We start from the raw sequence: 18,773 nt of genomic DNA, 5'->3' as shown, positions 1-18,773 counted from the left end.
ACGCTAAAACATTTTTGTTCGCATTGTGTTAGTTTATTTATCAGGTTTAAATATATATTTTTTTTAACTTCATGCTTTTCATTATAACTATTTCATAAGTTATCATGTGCATGTGATGGAAAATGCATCTAAATTTACTCCTCAATATTAATGAAACGCAATAACAGAAGCCAGATATGATGCACCTTCCTAGTGATTTTGATAACCAGAATGAAAGGTTCTTTTCACATTCATGACACACAATGACAGTGTGTAGTAATAACAACAAATAAAAAGGACACAAAATTGTGCAACAATATTTTACTCAACCATAAAGTCAAGAGCAAAATGGACCATGATCACATATACAATCAAATACTGTGCAATGTGAACAAACTGTTGGCTAAAAATCACTGGATTGTTGAATATCTTCCCACCCACATCATAAACGTGCCTGATTTCCAGTACATATCTGTATGAATCAAAATAGCTATTTACAATGACTAAGTAATCAAAGAATTTAAGGTACATGTCACGTAAAAAGTTAGCCTGAGTCTCAGCTTAAGTAACTTGTAATGTTTCTCTTACAGAAAAAGACATCTGGATTGTTATCAGCATCTACAGACATTACAAGAGAAGCAAAACGGAGGTCAAAAACAGTTGGTGATTTAGGAAAAGCACATTATTTCTTCTTGCCCTTGCTGGCTTTGGCCAAGAGCGCAGGGTCAATCTGATCTGCAGCCAGTCCTCTGACGGAGAACAGACGCGCAGCCCGTTCCTGCAGGGTTCCTCCACACTTCATCCCTCGTTCCATCAGCTCTTTCTTCAGCCGCTCCAGACCCAAAGCCTCCAGCTGCTCTGGCCCACTCGCAGAGAGCAGATCCAGCGGACCCTCCGCCTGAACAGAGAGGTCAGGATTATCAAACAAAAAAAACATTTCCAACAGGAACAACCACATCAGAAGTAGGAGATCTCACCACTTCCAGCGCCTGAGTGCTCTCGGCTGGGCCGCTCTGTGCTTCTGCTGGCGCAACCTGCAACTTCTCCTCTTCGGTGCTGCTGTTTTTAATGATGTCAACCTGCAACTTCTCCTCTTCGGTGCTGCTGTTTTTAATGATGTCAACCTGCAACTTCTCTTCTCCAGTGCTGCCATTTTGACTGATATCAACCTGCAACTTCTCTTCTGTGCCACTGTTTTGGCTGATGTCAACGTGCATCTTCTCCTCCTCTTTGGTGCTGCAGTTTTTAATGATGTCAACCTGCATCTTCTCCTCTTCGGTGCTGTCGTTTTGGCTGATGTCAACCTGTAACTTCTCTTCTGTGCCACTGTTTTGGCTGATATCAGCTGTACGTTCCTTCTCGGCCTCCTTCTGCTCCTCTTCCTGGCTGTGTGTTGGGGAGCTTGTTGAACTCGAGGAGGAGCTGCTGGTGCTGCTGGGCTGGTCCTGAGGTTCTGTCCTGTCACTCCCCCTGGTGGTTGAAGCCGGCTTAGGTTTGGGAACATCTGAACTACAGGAAGCGCCAGAGGTGGATGGGGAGGCCTCGCTGTCACTGTCATCACTTCCTTCACCAGAGCTGCCCGTGTCTTCCAGTTCCCCAATGCCAGACCTAATGGATTAAAGAAGGCATATTGCAGATTTGAAATTGTAGGATATGAATTTCATCTTTGTAGTCCATCTACATTTCCTTTATCATTGCCCACAACACATGTGAAATCTCACCAGAAACATTTCTTCTTTGCTTTCTTTTGGCCGTCGGTTGGTGACGGACGCTTGCGGCTCGGTTTCTCGTCCGCCTGAACGAGACCACTAGAGGAAGCCTGCATGCCTGAAAAGTAGAGAAGTTTATTTTCAACTTTTAGCTTTACTGTCAAGAATAATTAAGGATAGGGGATATAGTGAACATTTACAATATGCAAATATATTATGTAAAAACAAACTTTTATTTTGGATGCGTTTAATCGCGATTAATCGTTTGACAGCCCTAATAAATTATATATATTATATTATATTATATATATATATATATATATATATATATATATATATATATATATATATATATATATATATATATATATATATATACATACATATACATACATATACATACATATACATACATATACATATACATACATATACATACATATACATATACATACATATATTAAAAAAAAAATATATATATATATAGAGTTGTAATCAAAATTATTCAACCCCCATTGCAAATCAGGTTTATTGGCAAAATTTACAGACTTTTTGCAATAAATTAATCAAACAAAAGTAATTGAAATAGGTCAACACAACACATGTTTCAAGTGGTTTCCCCAAATTCAACTGAAAATGCAACTTTTAATGACTTCTGCAGTCTCACTACAGCACAGATCTTCAAAGCTTGTTGTCTCAAGCACATCTGATGCAATTAATAAAGAGCTTCATTAGTTGCACCAGGTGTGCTTGAGTGAGAACACATGAAATATCTGAACTGGCTAGGTTTGTTGAGTGTCACGTTTCACTGCATGTTAGATTTACTTATTTTTATTGATACCAACCGCTTGTGACAGGGCGCATGTTTAACTGAAAGAACGAGCAGAGAGAGAGACCCGGTCGCGCGCGCACACTTTCTCTCTTCGAAGCCAGGCGAAAGTGTAAACAAGACTTCACCGTCTCCAAACTAAGCGCTATCTTGCTCTCTCTCCCTCGCACATATTAATCAAAATAAATCGATACGGTGGTAAAAGGTCGGAAGAACAAAGTTTCATGTGGAGCATTCAGAGATTTTTTTTTTCCTGAATTACCGCTAGTTGTGAATTGTGCTAAATAAGTTGCCTTATCTTCTCTGAAAAGCGTTCCGGACATGCAGCTGACATGAAACAACACTTTAATTAAACGAAAAAAACTATCCAGTGATGAAATGTTTTCTGTGTTGACAGAAATCTTGGATGTCCATGTCCTAACTGCTGGAATAATCACACAACACGGATTGATAATCAGAATCGTCAGTGGCATTATTATTGATAAAATCTTATCAATTCCCATCCCTATGTGAAGACAGTAAAATTATAATCAAACAATAAAGAACATGTTTTTTTAATAGTTTTTTTGAGAGTTAAAAGATTAAAACATTTTGCTAACATGAGGTTTTGTGTCACTGTCAGTCTTTTTACATCAGTGCAAAACTAGGGTATGCAGATTAAGACCACTATTCATCAGCATGCATTGATAAATCCCATGGCATGTAGCAAAAAAAAAAAAAAAGGTGCGACCAAATCATATGCTGGTGCGACCAACTGAGAAAGTTGGTAGCACCAGTGCAACCAGTGGAAAAGTTAGTCTGGAGCCCTGATATATACGTTTATAAATATTCATAATTCTTCTATGTAAATGTAATGTATTCTAGGCTAGCAAATGGAATTTGAACACAGAAAATCACCAAGTTACCTTTCAATACAGAGTCCTCCAGTCTCTCTGAGAGGTCGTGGCACTGCCGTTCATAATTCGTGTCAGTGAAATAATGTTTTGGCTCGGCCAATTTCCTCTGAATCCGCTCCAGACGACGCTGCTCCTTTTCCGCCTCTCGGTCGGATTGCTTTTTCAACCACTCTGCCATTCTACACAAATAAATATTCACTTACTCATACAGTCATACAAGCCAGATGTGATGCAGCTTATGAAAATTATAATCAAACAAGCATGCAAAAAAAGCATATGGTATTAATCAGCATTACTCTTTCTCATGATTGACGTCTCGAAGTCTTCTTCCACTCAGATCTCTGCAGGCCTCGCGGTTCGTGGTCTTTTCGATTTGTGCACCGAGGGCCCTCAACATAGAGCCAAATCCTACAAAATATGAGTTTAAAACATTTTTATAACTTTTAAATGTTCAAAACGTTATATAAATATTTTCTACAACAAAATAAAATCTAACAGAATCATAATTTAGAACCAAGAATTAAAGAAAGAAAGAAATACCACCATTTGGGATTGGTTCCAAATAATGACAAATTAATTTCATTCCCATTTTATAGTCGAGGAAAAATTTATACCAAAGAAGACCCGAATCATTACACTACAATATAAATCTATAAAACAATCAGTCAAATATCAACAGCCTATCATATTGTAATATTTACAGACTTGAGACAGATCAATACTCGTCTGGTTAACGTTACCTCCTTTGCCTCCTCGTAACCGAGGCTCCAGACGGTACACAACTCCAGACTGAAGCGGGTCTTCACTGCCAGAGACGCGGCCATTACTCTTCACATAGAAATCCGTACAACAGACGCCCTGAGAGAAAATAAATACATACTTTAGGAAACTTTAATCATCATCAAAATCACATTGAACCATCAGCAGTGAGAGAGTACATCACAACTAGAGTTCATATCGCATTACCGTTCGGCTAATGATAGACTCACCTCTTTAACGGCAAAATGACTGATAAGATCGCTGACAGTCGAATCCGGGCCGACAGTTAGGTTAGTAAACCTCAAATTCGGTGAAATTACGAAGAGCTCCATGTTTTCTTCTCCACTGTTTGTTCTCGAAGATGTGCTTATAAACTTCCGGTAAAAGCTGTGACATATAACTGCGTTGACTCAACTACGGAAGCCGAGAGAACTTTCCAAATCGTAGCAAATTCAAAAGTATTTTTTATACAAAATAAATTGAGCAATGTCTCGAAGCTTTTTCATCTTCGGAGATCTACAAAATTCTGAAGACAGTAAAACTGTATTGCCTTTTTAATTTAATAAGATATATATATATATAATTTATTATATATATTTGATGTTTAATATAATATTGATATGAAATATTTTATATTTTTGATGTTATTTTTAATTTATTTATTACTGTATTATATTATATTATTGTGCTTTACATTTCTAGTTATTTGTACTATATTAAGTCTGTACATAATCTTTTTGTGATGTGATAACTCAAAAATGCCCTAAGAATAACAGAACCAAAATACATTTTATATTTTTTATGTGTAAATGATGATTTAAATAAATTACATAACTCACTGGTATAGGCCTAAATCTATCACCGAGCCCCTGGCTGAATATATGTATATATATATATATATATAAACACAAACTTTTATGTTAGACGATTAATAAAACTTTAGCATACTATGAGCGTCATAAATCCAAAACCACTATGCTAGAATCTCACTTTTTTTCTCTCATTTTCCATGAAAATCCCACTTTCTCGTGTATGCTCTTATTTTGAAATGCTCCCTGCGTGCTCTGCTCCTTATGACGTTTCAACATGGCGTCGCTCTGCAAGGTGATGTTCAACGTGAGTTCCAGATCATCTTTCCTGCCAAAACACAGCGTTTCAGCCACGCTCCGATCATTATACAGCTCAGACGCGAGCGGAGGAGAGGATGAGTCGCCCCAGAGGGTGAAGAGCGGGTTTGCAGCCGCATATGATCTGCACTCGGACCTGCGGCAGAGCGGCGACCGGAGCGCAGCGGCGCGGAGGAGCTCCAGGGACGAGACCTCCTTCACATCGCTCCTGCGACACTCCCCGCTCATGCAGATGGGTCCCGCCAAAGACAAGATCGTCATCGGGAAAATCTATCACGTCGTCAATGACGATCTGTATATCGATTTCGGCGGGAAGTTCCACTGTGTGTGCAGGAGGCCCCCGGCGCCGGACGGGCAGAAGTACCAGAGGGGCAGCAGGGTGAGACTGAGGCTGGAGGACCTGGAGTTGACCTCGCGGTTCCTGGGAGCGACCAGCGACACGACGCTGCTGGAGGCGGACGCCACACTGCTGGGACTGATGGAGAGCAAAGACACCAAGACCAAGGAATAGTTGCCACGGACAACACTGAGATTGAACTTTGTGTGTGTGTGTGTGTGTGTGAATGGACACTGTAATATTTGAGATATATAAAATTTTAAATCGCACTGATTTTGATTATTGTTTATTAATGTCTGAGGCCCTAAATATGTATACAATAAAAAAAAAAAAAAAAAAAAAAAATATATATATATATATATATATATATATATAATATATATATATATATATATATATATATTATACACACATTCAAAAACAGCCTTTTCAAAATCACATATGGTTATTTATGTTACAATTATTCAAATGATCACAGAAGTACCGAGATAAAAGTATTTAGTTAAGATATAAACACTGCGAATGTTGATTGTAATGGTGCTTCAAATACCCTAACTGTTGTATTAATTACATCGTTACACCAGTAGGTGGCGACAAGTTACTGTTAAAAAATGTATTTGTCATTGAATCATTCACTCGAGATTTGTTCAATAACGCGGATTCATTCAATACTGAAAGAAGTGAATATTTACAAGGGAGTCATTGAATTATTCAATCAAATTAAATAATCATTTTTTAAATAGACAGCAGTTATTACAATTTTATCAGAACCTCTAGTAAATTGTTATTCAGTTGTCTGTTCAGAATTGTAATCTCTATTTGAAACCCCCAAAAATAGCGGTTATCAATTTATCCAGAATCATTTATATAGACCATTTCAAGGACGTAAACAATAACAAACGCGTTGGAATGCTACTGTGCATGTCTGGCCCTGAAGCACTTCCGGTGGCGCCATTTTTAAACCACAGAGCTGTCAAAACAAAATGACTAGCACATACTTTTTAAGTCTAGCTAAAACAGAACAGTTAAGATATTTAAAAAAAATTCAAATCGGCGATAGCGTGGAATTACCGGACCCTTTAAATCAGACGTCAGAGGGCCAAAGACGTCACTTCCTTCCATCTTATAAATAGCCGTTGAAATGGTCTATATTCAGTGTATATAGCCATTAAAAACATAACATGCCAATAAGTTAAATTTAACCTTTATTTTCACTTCATATTAAGCAGCACAAAAGAAAGGATCTAGTGTAGCACAATTCCCTGAACATCCTATAAGAACATAAGTTATTTTTATATAGATAATAATTGCACAGCAAATCACAGTGATCATAAATTCTAACAAAATCATACACGAACAAGATCAATTTCTGAATCTCAAGTAAAACGTTTCTTTAAATATCAAGGCCGTAATGGTGCAAACTTCAAAATGCTAAGTTAAGCTACATATGCAACCTACAATAAAATATATCCTACAGCATAAGGTTAGTCGCATGCGGTTATATATATATTCATTTACATTTAGTGGTTTATAATTGATAAAAGCATCTTTCATAATGAGGTGTCCTGTTTTAATCAAAAAGCATAGTGCCATAAGCTGATGTGATGGTTATGTTGGATGTGTTTTAAGGCAGTATTGTATTGCTCAGGCATCTTTGGGTGTGTAATGGCTTAAAGCTGCGGTTGAGGGAGTGTGATTTCGGCCCTTCTAGTCCAGCACGATATGATCTTCACACATCAACCACACATGGTCATGTACAGCCACTGTTAGGGACAGCAAGAGGGTTAACAAATTCATTTCCTTTATATACAATATTAATTATCAATTATATGTCTTACCATGTTGAAGAACATAGGAGACACTTTACCCACCTCGCTTATATTGAGTTCTGCGATGCCTGACCCCTCTCTATCCAGCTCTCTAAAAGACCCTGTTGAATACGACAGTCAATGAGATATTCTAGTGGAATATTAGCGAATACATGATACAAATAAATAAATGACATACTGAACATGGTCTCCAGTTTGACCAGGCAACAGACAAAGTTGTCAAAGTCAATTGTATCTCCTTCGGAATATCGCGCCACCAGTATCTGATGAAGCTTGTTATTCAGTTTAAAACCTTAGGACAAGAAAATAGGCACTGGTAAAACGATAGATTTTCACTGATTAAACACGCATTTAATTGGAATGATCCTAATATGTTCTTAAAATCCCAAAATAGATTGATTTACAGTGGCTGCATAAAACGTATTTCTAAACTTGATGAGTTGCTTCACTCTTGGGAATCAAAAATATACAGCATTACCCGTTTCATGAACAAATTACTCTTATGAATCAGTTCTTTTTAGTGAATAAAAAACAGAGCAACCTGATGCCTGAAAGAATGACTCTTTTGAACTTATTAACTTTAAAGCATACAGCCTCGATTCCCGAAATCATGTGCAAGTAAAATGGTCACTATAACTGAAATATATCGAAATGAATCTGATTCAAATCAATTTGTTAAAGACATCTGTTATCGAGATTAAGCATGGGTATCCATACAGATCTTCTGATTCGATTTTGATTCACAAGCTCTTGGATCAATTCTGGTTCCTATGGAAACTTGTTTCTGCCACGGAATAAAACAATTTAAAAGGTAATTGCGACTTTCTCACAATTCTGACGCAATTCTCAGAATTGTGATAGGCCTATAAACTTGCAGTTGCGTGTTATAAAGTCAGAATTGCATGAAATAAATTCGCAATTCTGAGAAAAAAAGTGTATAACTTATTAACATGCAATTGCGAGTTTAAATCACACAATTATGACTTTATAACTCGCAATTGCGAGTTTATTTCACGCAATTCTGACTTTATAACTCGCAATTGCAACTGACGCAATTCTGACTTCATAACATGCAATTGCGAGTTTATATCACACAATTCTGAATTTATAACGCGCAATTGCGAGTTTATTTCACGCAATTCTGAATTTATAACTCGCAATTGCGAGTTTATATCACACAATTCTGACTTTATAACGCGCAATTGCGAGTTTATTTCACGCAATTCTGAATTTATAACTCGCAATTGCGAGTTTATATCACACAATTCTGGCTTTATAACGCGCAATTGCGAGTTTATATCACGCAATTCCAACTTTATAACTCGCAATTGTGAGTTTATATCACGCAATTCCAACTTTATAACTCGCAATTGCGAGTTTATTTCACGCAATTGTGAATTTATAACTCGCAATTGCGAGTTTATATCACACAATTCTGAATTTATAACTCGCAATTGCGAGATTATATCACGCAATTCCAACTTTATAACTCGCAATTGTGAGTTTATATCTCGCAATTATGACTTTATAACACACAATTATGACATTATATTGCGCAATTGCTACTTTCATGCAATTCTGACTTTATAACTCGCAATTGCGAGTTTATATCACGCAATTCCAACTTTATAACTCGCAATTGCGAGTTTATTTCACGCAATTGTGAATTTATAACTCGCAATTGCGAGTTTATATCACACAATTCTGAATTTATAACTCGCAATTGCGAGATTATATCACGCAATTCCAACTTTATAACTCGCAATTGTGAGTTTATATCTCGCAATTATGACTTTATAACACACAATTATGACATTATATTGCGCAATTGCTACTTTCATGCAATTCTGACTTTATAACTCGCAATTGCGAGTTTATATCATGCAATTGGGAGAAAAAAGTCAGAATTGAGAGATAAAAAGTCGCAATTACCTTTTTTATTTCTTATTCTGTGGCGGAAACAAGCTTCCACAGGTTCCAAATCAGTTTGATTTGAAACTGGGATCGCATCAAGAGCTTGCCTTGTGAATCAAAATCAAATCAGTATTTGATCTTTAGTCTCTAACCAGGAACCACACAAGATTAACATTAAAAACTGATTATTACCAGCTGACTCCACAGCCAGGCGCATTTCATAGGAGCTCATTGTGCCAGATTTATCCAGATCAAACTCTCTGAAAATGCCCTGCAAATGAGATAAACGAGTATGAGTTGCCACCATACTATGTGATGTAGGGAGGAATATGTGATGATTGATGAACCACTCAGTTTCTCACCAGCCACTTCCTGATTTTATTCCACAGAATCTGGAACTCCACAATTCCCAGCCGTGCACTGCCATCTTTCTGAGTTCGATCAGTCAAGGCACATTACAGTATAAACTAAATGCTTATTAATAATCCGCCAAAATGCATATACAGTACGCAATCTGATAAGCAAAAGTCGTTAGCATTTCAGAATCAGAGGATACATCCATCAAGCTGACCATGCATCTGCACGACTCCATACTGAACCCATCTGTCTTTAAGTCCCTGTCTGCAGAACACAGAAGAGTAGAGGTGTTTCTCAAGCACACATAGACACAGACCAGACGTGAACACTTGAAAACCTCAGCCGAGCTTACGTTTGCTCACCACTCGGTTCAGAATGGTCCTGAGCTCCTGAACTGAAATCTCCATGTCCTACAAGAGAGTTTAGATCAAGTTTAATCTAATGGAATACACAATATCATTAATCAAGACACGCACAGACACATACACACCTCTCCAGACAGCTGAGCAAACATTTTTTTGAAAGAGTTATCAATATTCTCCACTGAAACCTCTTCCTGTGAATAAAACACACATTTATACATTGGATATACACTGTTCCTTCCTTAAATGTAAGTCTATGTACTTTTTTCCATCTGCAATATGAGAAAAGCATGGAAGCTTGTTTCTGCCATGGAATTAAAAATAAAAAAGGTAATTGCAACTTTTTATCTCACAATTCTGGCATTTTCCTTGCAATTGCGAGTTTACATCTCGTGATTCTTTTCGTCAAACTGCGTGATATGAACTTGAAAATTATGACTTTTCTCGCAATTGCGAGTTTGTGTCTCACAATTCTGACTTTTTTCTCGCAATCTTTTTTCAGATCTCACAATTCAGAATTACGAGTTTGCATCTCGCAATGCAATTCTGACTTTTTTCTCTGAATTGTGAGATATAAACTGCCAATTTTCCCTCAGAATTGGACTTTATAACTCGAAATTGGCAGTTTATATTTCACAGTTCAGAGAAAAGAAGTCAGAATTGCAAAAAAGTAGAGCAATTGTCTTTTTTATTTATTTTTATTTCATGGCGAAAACAAACTTCTGTAGAAAAGTACTTACTTCATCTTCCAGGTTAAATGAAATCTCATCATCCATTTCGCTAAAAAAAAAAAAAGAAGATTTTTTTTTGTGTTCTCCATAATGATGCTGCACAATGAAATACAACAAACAGGCGACTCCAAAAAAGCTAAATAATTAAATATAATCAATATTTTAAACTACTTATTTATACTACTGGTGTTTGTTGTAGATGAATGGTCAAGTCACTTACTGAGTTTCTGACTGTTTCTCTGTGAAGACTCGCAGGACGAAGTCAGCCTCTTTTCCAGGCTCAAAAGTGGAAGGGACAATGAGATACTCGCCCGGTGGCAGTTTCAGTCGCGTACTGACCTCTCGCAGATTAATGAAGCTCTCAGACCGCGCACAGGACGATTGACGCAAGAAAAACTCCTTCTTGAGGTGAACACTCTGGGAGCCACGAAACTAAAAACAGAAGAAATACAGCTTTTAACATCACAAGTTTATGAATGTAATTTATAGGTGAAGTCTGTAATTTCTCCACCACCAAACAGATGAAAAAATTATTGTTTTTAAACAGGTTTCCTGAACACTTCCCTGTCTGTCATTGGTCAGTTAAACAGATAGCTCCGCCCCACACTCACGGCATTGGTTAAGCCGCTGTTACTATGCGGGGCTGGTCAAAATACTCAAACAAACAGAGCAATATTTTGAAAACACCACAGGGACACAGTGTTTATACAATTAGGGGAATATCAACCTAGAAATGACTTAATTAAAAGCCTCTGCAGATTACAAAGTGTTTTATACACTTCACCTTTAGATTCATATAAAACTGAAAAGATGACATACCTCTTCTGGGACCTAAAAACATGAAAAAAGACAAGAAATTAGGTATGATATAAGTTAACCATGATATCTAACAAAGTCTGTGAGTGCTGTTTCTTAATTTTTGTCCTCAAACCTCATATAAGGCGAAGCCGATGGTGTGCATGTCCTGTCCTTGCTTGCGGTAACGCCGTCTGTCCTTTTGCATCAAGGCCACCATGAATGTGCAGGCCACCTCATCATCCTCAGGATCATCATCTTCCTCCTGTAGCGTGATCTTATATTGAGGATTTATCCAGAATGTATCTGACAAAAGAGACACCAAACTAGATGTGTAATGCAGTATGTTTTAGCTGATGAATAAGTTGCATTGTGAATTAATCTCACTGGGGTGGTTCCTGCAGCCCCCTGCTGTACTTCCTCGCCTCCAGGTGCCATTAAACTTAATCGTGTTCCAGAAATTTAGAGAATCTTCACTCAGAGCATCTGGTGTGAGGTTACAGATCTCCAGACGAGAAAACTGACGTTTGAACTCCTCAAATGGCATCCTGATGTGGGCAGAGAAGCAAAGCATCAGTATCACAGCAAAACTCTGTGAAGAAAAAGTATACACAGGAAATAGAAATGATTCAATTCAAGAGCTTTTGGAATTGGAGTCGATTCCAAGAACTGATACCAGACTATTTCTCTTGATTTTTGAGAAAAAACACGGCAGATAATGAGCTGCTCGCGCTTCACTCCGAAACATGCAACTCACGTATAAATGAACACAGTGCTGCGCTTCACTCCGAAACATGCAACTCGCGTATATCCAAAGCTTTGGAGTCGACTCTGGAGTCTGGACTCCCAACATCTCAGAATCAAAGAATCACTTCTTCTTGGAACTAACTCACAGCCCTAATATAGAGCGCATAATCCATAAAGATCAGATTTCTATGCAGGAGATTTACCAAAACTCGCCATCCTCCATGTGGTTGTTCATTTCCTCTCTTTCTGCTGGATCAATTCCATTCCACTCAGAAGAACTGGAAATGAAGTATAAGTGTTATACTTTGAGCATGTCCGGTATAGCAAGTCCATTCAAATTCATTCTGATTGGCTGACTCACTTGTCACTCCAAGCCCCTGTCCATTCAACTTGCCCCCAAGGGTTTCGGACGCGGATCAACCTCTCTCTCCTGCCACGGAAATCCACCTAAAATTAAAACAACAAAAGATTGATGTAAATGATTAAAATGATAAACTAATGAGCTCAAGATACATTTTAGACGTGATCCTGACCTCTCTGAGACCTGTGACGGAGTACGCATGCCCCTTCACCAGCTTCTTAAAGGTCACGGCCTCCATGTCAAAGGCACTGGTGATCTACCAGACAAACACATTAAATCACACAAAAAAACTGTCCATCTTTATTTGGATAACTCATAAATGTTGAGATGTGTCTCCAGGCCTGTAGTAGGCGCTGTTGGGACTCACATCAATGGAGCAGCCCAGCAGTGAGCCTCTCTCCAAGGCTTTGGCAATGATGCGGTGCATGTCTTTGGGAGCTTTACGCAGCTCGTACATCTCGGCCACTCCACCGGTGAAGTCCTCAAAGCCTTCGGTGGTGGAACCTCCCGACAGAGCTTCATATGAGCCGTTCAGCCTACAGGCACAAACACACATTATGGTCCCTATAAATGGCATATAAAAGAAAAGAGAGGAAGAGACCCACTTGGCATAGGCCTTCTCCAAAAGGGCGCTCCAGAACTCATTTCCCTCTGCTGAGTGAACAAACATTAGCTCTTTATCCTTTACAGGCAATCGGTCATCAATCACAACGTCCACCCAGTCGCCAAACTGCCAGAACTGCACAACAAGGAAACAACACACATTAGTGCATGGTAAAGTAAAGAAAAATATAGTTTATTAGCAGTCGGCTGTGCACCTGGAAGTGGAAGATGCCGGCATACTCGTCCGTAAAGCTTTGCCCATGAGGTACAACTCTGTGAAGCAGCTTGTCGTTTAAAGTCAGGGACCCAATAGCAGCCAAAAGCCAACAGTCACCTGATTACCACAGAAAATACTGTTACTGTATATAATTTACAGTGGAAGCCTATAGGGCAAGACATTCTGAGGAAAAAAGAACCTTATGTACTATAACAATGCTTATAACTGAAAACGTCCTCCCCAGTCCAAAAAAAAATGTTTATTGAAAGTTTTTTTTACTATTAAATCGGCATTAAACAGAGGCGGTAATAGTTTTTTTCTGCCCTATTGTGGCTTATATCCGAGTAAAATGGCTTCTCGAAGAGAAAATGTAGGGCGCGACTATTTTTGTAAATCAGGAATTTATTGGATGGTTGTGGTTTGCTATTGGTCGATCTCATGTGATTGACAGGCTGCCCCACCCTCATGCCAGTAAACACATCATCAGAGAAGAGATGATGCTGCCAGAGGGAGGAGAGGTTATTTATCATGAGGGCACATGAATGTAAAAAAAAAAAAATGCATTTATAAACAATTTGAAAGGTTTATAAAAGTTTTCAAACCTATTACCCTTATAAAAATGTACCATGGTTAATAAATGCACCATAGTTTTAGCCAAAATACAATTGATAATACAGCAATTGTTACTACAAGAATTGTTCGTCTTCAAAGTTTGAGAAGCTAATTCTGAAGAAACAATAACTAGTATGATAAATATGTGTGTACTACAATGACCCATTAGGGGGAGCCCTACACCCACAGCCAAAGAGGGGGAGGAGAATGTGTTTATGTTTGAGATACTTCCGTACTCTATATTTACTTAGGATGAATGCTGTTTTATCTCAAACACCCTTGGCAAAGCCAAACCCGTTTGTCCGTATGTCTGAGGCGGCTCAATCTTTTCTATGTGCTAACTGAAAGGTAAAATGCATTTCTGCGATAAGCTTCCCCATCCTACTCCACCCTGTGTTTGCTGTACAAACGTCGGCACTAATGAGTGCACACCCACAGACTCTCTCTCTCTCTCACACACACACACACACACACACAGACACGCGCTGTGGGCTGTGGCTTGCAGCCAGCAATGGCAGAGTTCTCTAATGCGTGACTCACCACTCAGGCATCGTGTTTGAGCACTCCCACCAGCCAGGAAACAAACACACACATTCATCTAGCCCTCTAACACACATTTCCTCTCAGAAGCGACATAAAACACTATGCATTGTGATCATAGTAACATAATGAATGAATCAGATTTTGACTAAGTGGGATTTGTCATAAAGTCATTCATAAAACCAACTGTAATAAACCCAAATTATATAATATATGCAGTAAAATCTATCTATCTATCCATCCATCTATCTATCGTCCATGTAATATAATATTACATTACATTTACATGTTAATAAAAACATGCTAATGTGCAAATCATGCTAATAGCCTACCTATGCTTTTATGTCTACAATACATTGATGCATGTCTGCAAATATATGATGTTGAACAAGTTATTTTTCATAAAAAATGATTGGGAGACATCGGTTTCTTCATTTGTGTGGCAACATTTGACAGCCAATAGGCTATGTGTGAAGTTTGTATACATACTCTGTTTTGCTTAGATTTAAGCTGTAGGATCACCCAAACTGCAGTGAACACAAATTAATCTTTTGACATTCGTTAACGTGTGCAAGCACGCACAAACATACACACCCAGGCTCGTATAGTACATACTCACCTAGAGCCCCCTGGCAAATATCTGTCCGAGTGGCTCCGCCAACTATGAACTGAGGATTGTTCGACAGCTCCTGCAAACATTACGCAAGCAGATACACCTCAGCCAAAGTGTGATACTCTCCCTGTCAACCTAATAACACACTTTGCGCATGACTACATATCAACCATATCATCAAACATCTTCATCATACGCCTGCGAGATGAACTCAATGTCTCTGTCTTTAATATATGAGATGCCAACAAGTCTATACATATATTGAACAGGTTGGATACTGTCAGTTTGCCAATGAAAATATTGAGTTTGACAATGGTACACAGGCCGAGACAAATATAACACTCCTTGATGATTCAATGAAGAAATTACATTACTTGCTGCTTGTATGAAGAAATTAAACAATTTAAATTAATTAAATGTTTCAGCATACATATGGATATTTCCTTTCCTTTTTTTAGAGAAAAGAGGGAATATTTCATTTTTGCTTGTCCATTACAAAGTAATTTAACTCTCAATTTCAAATCTGTCTCGGTAATTAGCACCAGATGTTGCATCTTGGGACATGAGAGTTCGAGGCTAGCTCAGTCTTTTTTCAGTGTCAAAATGTGCCAAAAACAAAACAAAAACATGTTCCCTCAGTGACTATGCAGTTGTATGTGGTTTCTACCATGCTGCTTGTATAGACGGTGCTCTGTGACACTCACAGTGGGTCTTATCCACTGCACACCGCGTGTTTTGGAGGAGTTTGGCGCGAGCTCCTTGAAGCCCAGTGACTGGGGCACGGCGGGAAAGCAGGAGTCCTCAAACAGCCTGCCGCTCTCCACACACTCTCTCTTCAGCTCCTCGTAGTCCTGGTTCAGGAACTTGACTGCATTGTCATTGCTTCCCATCCCTTCAGCCTGCAAGCGCTCCTTGTAGATACGCGACGACACTCCTCCAATTGAAAACATACTGTAGCGCACCAAAATAAGGTAGTCATTTAAACACAAAGTAGATCCCATCCCATTTTGTTCCAAACCCGTATCCCACAGTCTCCATTTACTTTCAATATATGGAAAAGATATGCACTTTCTTCAACATTTCTCTGTTTGCAACACAGGTTTGGAACAACAGGGACAATTTTTTTGTGAGCTATCGCTTTAAATGATTATAGCTCATGGCTCGCTTCTTGTGGGAATCAAACCAGGAACCTCCTGATCACAAGTTCAGAGCTTTAACCGCTACACCAAACAAAACAAAAGAGTAAAAGTGTGTGCATATGACTAGAAGCTAGCACAGGAATAGCACCAATCATTCGACAGCACGCGTTCAATGTCTCTTGAGCGTTTAGCACAAAGTGCTGCTGCTAAAAGCTTATGATGCTTGCTTATGTTCGCTTATGGTCACCCACTTTGCCATTATTAGTGCAGCAGCATTCATGCGGCTTTTAGTCCAGCGTGCTGAGAGAAATGCCCTCTACAACAGTCACTCGATTAGCGCCATACTGAGGGTGGAGAGAGGTTTGCTAATGACTGGCTGATTTCATGTGGTCTTGACTTGTAATAGGGTTAAACATCAGCTCTGCAGATTTCCAGACCCTGTTTACCATGATTTCATGGACAATGCAATGTCCATGGAGGGCAGTTCTCTAAGCGTTAGCTAAAGGAAACCTCATACACCCAGCTGAGATAACTGTTAAATAGTCCATATTTAGGTCATTATCATTCCTTAATTTAAACTGGTACTACAGAAAGACAAGATGGCGAATATACCTTCAGTTCCTTGTGAGGGCCGTGGGCTTGAGGAGAAAAAGGTAATTTAGAAATGTATTGATCAGAAAGAGAAATCAGTTCATGGCTAATTTGCTAATGCTACCACATGATGAATTCATGTTAACATGGTACAGTGATGCTAACAGACAGTAATACCATGGTATTTTGATACCATTGTGTATACTGTATATTCATGTACTTTGGTTGTTACATGGCAATCCAAAGCACTGTAACTGTAGTTTGTAACTTTGTAGTTTGTATTACTTTGTAACAAAAAATATTAACATGTGATACTTTTTTGTTGCCTGCATGTAAGTGTTAAATGTACACATAACTGTTAATTTATATATTTATATAAGGTTTAAAAGGGCAGTGGATGTTCTCCAAAACATACTCTTGAAACTATACCAAAATGACAAACTTTTAACTAGTCTGTGGATTTTTTCGAGGTGCAGTAGGGCAGATCATGTGGAATGTAAACAGTGGCTACTGATACAATGTCAGCTGACTTAGTGATGTGAAATCAATAGGCCAGACTGAGCATCAGCATTCTAGTGTTTGTTTTAGTTGATGAATGAACACACCCTCAAAAACAGTTGCACATATTCACCACATATTCACTATCAGTTTGTATCTTTTGTTGTAAATGAGTTCATTATATATATATATATATATATATATATATATATATATATATATATATATATATATATATATATATATATATAAATGCACATCCTAAATGTGACCCCTTTGTTTACAATTATTAATATCGATTCACAATCGCCGGTAGAAATTAAACAAATAAGCAATAAGAAAATAGTTTCGTCACTTGCTAGAAATATAGGGCAGAGGTTTTATACTAACAGACGGATATCGCATATTAACACGGAAAAGTTAAACAAAACTTACCACCGTTTAGTTGTCGTTATGGTTATTAGCCCAGCGGGTTCGTTTTAAATTAACTGACAATAGGGAATGATGACCGGATCCGTGCAGATGAGACAACAATCAGGGTACCGCAGTGCACGGCCACGCCTATGAGGGCGGGACTAGCGAATGATTGACAGCTGAGACGTCAAATGCCTTAAAGGGACCGGAAGTGTTTCTTTAGTAACTTCCATTGATGTACAAAAATACGAGTTCGTACAGTTTCAAAAGTGTTTAATAATGTTCTTCAGAGAGAGAAAAAAATAATAATAACAATGCACACAGTTTTATTACACAGTGGTTAAAATTCTCCTGGTTCAACAATGCTTCCATTTGTAAACGAAAATAGTGTGGACAATGTCAAACACAATAAAATCATGCAAAATATGGAAGTAAGACTGGTCAAAAGTGCAATAGACAATTTAAAAAATAAAAGTAAATACCTATCTTTAAAAGTTTGACACATGTAATCTTAATAATTCATTCTTGAGTGGTGCGGTCTGTTGTCATCTAAATCATGGTAAAGTTCAGCCACTAAAAAAATATAGAAAATGCGTTAAAAAATGTATTTATTTAAATATTTACATTTAAAAAAAAATTATAGCGTGACAAACCTGCTGAAAGTCCAGCTCAATGAAGCCACTTTTGTGGGCATCCAGCTTTTTGAACACCCCTAGAAATGAGAGACACATTCACAATGATCAGACCAGAGATGTAGTACAAAACCTCTGCATATCTACAGGGGCGCAGACCCAACATCAAATGCCTAGACAGA

The 18,773-nt window shown here is 38.2% G+C and overlaps 3 protein-coding genes across 4 annotated transcripts in view; 1 reads left to right on the top strand and 2 right to left on the bottom strand.

Moving 5' to 3' along the window:
* Positions 1-19: 19 nt before the first annotated feature.
* On the bottom strand, positions 20-4,585 carry sde2 (SDE2 telomere maintenance homolog (S. pombe)). 2 transcript variants are annotated; one of them, XM_079889822.1, is made up of 8 exons: positions 4,403-4,585; positions 4,154-4,271; positions 3,710-3,821; positions 3,423-3,592; positions 1,701-1,806; positions 1,104-1,587; positions 957-1,058; positions 26-877 (listed from the first exon to the last, which is right to left on the bottom strand). In XM_079889822.1, exons 1-8 carry the CDS (start codon positions 4,502-4,504, stop codon positions 662-664), a joined length of 1,410 nt encoding a protein of 469 aa, XP_079745948.1. In that variant the 5' UTR covers positions 4,505-4,585; the 3' UTR covers positions 26-661. The 2 variants fall into 2 exon arrangements, with proteins under 2 accessions (XP_079745947.1, XP_079745948.1); XM_079889821.1 differs by having other exon boundaries at positions 20-877; positions 957-1,587.
* Positions 4,586-5,210: 625 nt separating this feature from the next.
* On the top strand, positions 5,211-5,935 carry mrps28 (mitochondrial ribosomal protein S28). The gene has a single exon (XM_079891671.1). It carries the CDS (start codon positions 5,259-5,261, stop codon positions 5,808-5,810), a length of 552 nt encoding a protein of 183 aa, XP_079747797.1. The 5' UTR covers positions 5,211-5,258; the 3' UTR covers positions 5,811-5,935.
* A 401-nt stretch (positions 5,936-6,336) lies between these two features.
* LOC307169594 (calpain-1 catalytic subunit-like) overlaps positions 6,337-18,773 on the bottom strand; it is a 29,865-nt gene continuing 17,428 nt past the window's right edge. The window contains exons 20-42 of the mRNA XM_079890328.1: positions 18,613-18,671; positions 18,510-18,532; positions 16,022-16,268; positions 15,324-15,393; positions 13,551-13,669; positions 13,338-13,471; positions 13,100-13,268; positions 12,905-12,988; positions 12,733-12,818; positions 12,575-12,649; positions 12,012-12,172; positions 11,761-11,930; positions 11,649-11,660; positions 11,050-11,261; positions 10,839-10,878; positions 10,227-10,292; positions 10,089-10,146; positions 9,936-10,000; positions 9,742-9,810; positions 9,572-9,650; positions 7,644-7,757; positions 7,508-7,566; positions 6,337-7,399 (exon numbers count right to left, since the gene is read on the bottom strand). Coding sequence (XP_079746454.1) covers positions 7,373-7,399; positions 7,508-7,566; positions 7,644-7,757; positions 9,572-9,650; positions 9,742-9,810; positions 9,936-10,000; positions 10,089-10,146; positions 10,227-10,292; positions 10,839-10,878; positions 11,050-11,261; positions 11,649-11,660; positions 11,761-11,930; positions 12,012-12,172; positions 12,575-12,649; positions 12,733-12,818; positions 12,905-12,988; positions 13,100-13,268; positions 13,338-13,471; positions 13,551-13,669; positions 15,324-15,393; positions 16,022-16,268; positions 18,510-18,532; positions 18,613-18,671 — 2,198 coding nt within the window. The 3' untranslated portion in view covers positions 6,337-7,372. The remainder of the gene's footprint in view (positions 7,400-7,507; positions 7,567-7,643; positions 7,758-9,571; positions 9,651-9,741; positions 9,811-9,935; positions 10,001-10,088; positions 10,147-10,226; positions 10,293-10,838; positions 10,879-11,049; positions 11,262-11,648; positions 11,661-11,760; positions 11,931-12,011; positions 12,173-12,574; positions 12,650-12,732; positions 12,819-12,904; positions 12,989-13,099; positions 13,269-13,337; positions 13,472-13,550; positions 13,670-15,323; positions 15,394-16,021; positions 16,269-18,509; positions 18,533-18,612; positions 18,672-18,773) is intronic.

This window comes from Squalius cephalus (assembly GCF_949319135.1).
Source record: "Squalius cephalus genome assembly, chromosome: 13".
NCBI classification, from domain to species: domain Eukaryota; kingdom Metazoa; phylum Chordata; class Actinopteri; order Cypriniformes; family Leuciscidae; genus Squalius; species Squalius cephalus.
The sequence above is the reverse complement of the archived record's forward strand: the minus strand, read 5'-3'. Positions and strand labels throughout refer to the sequence as shown.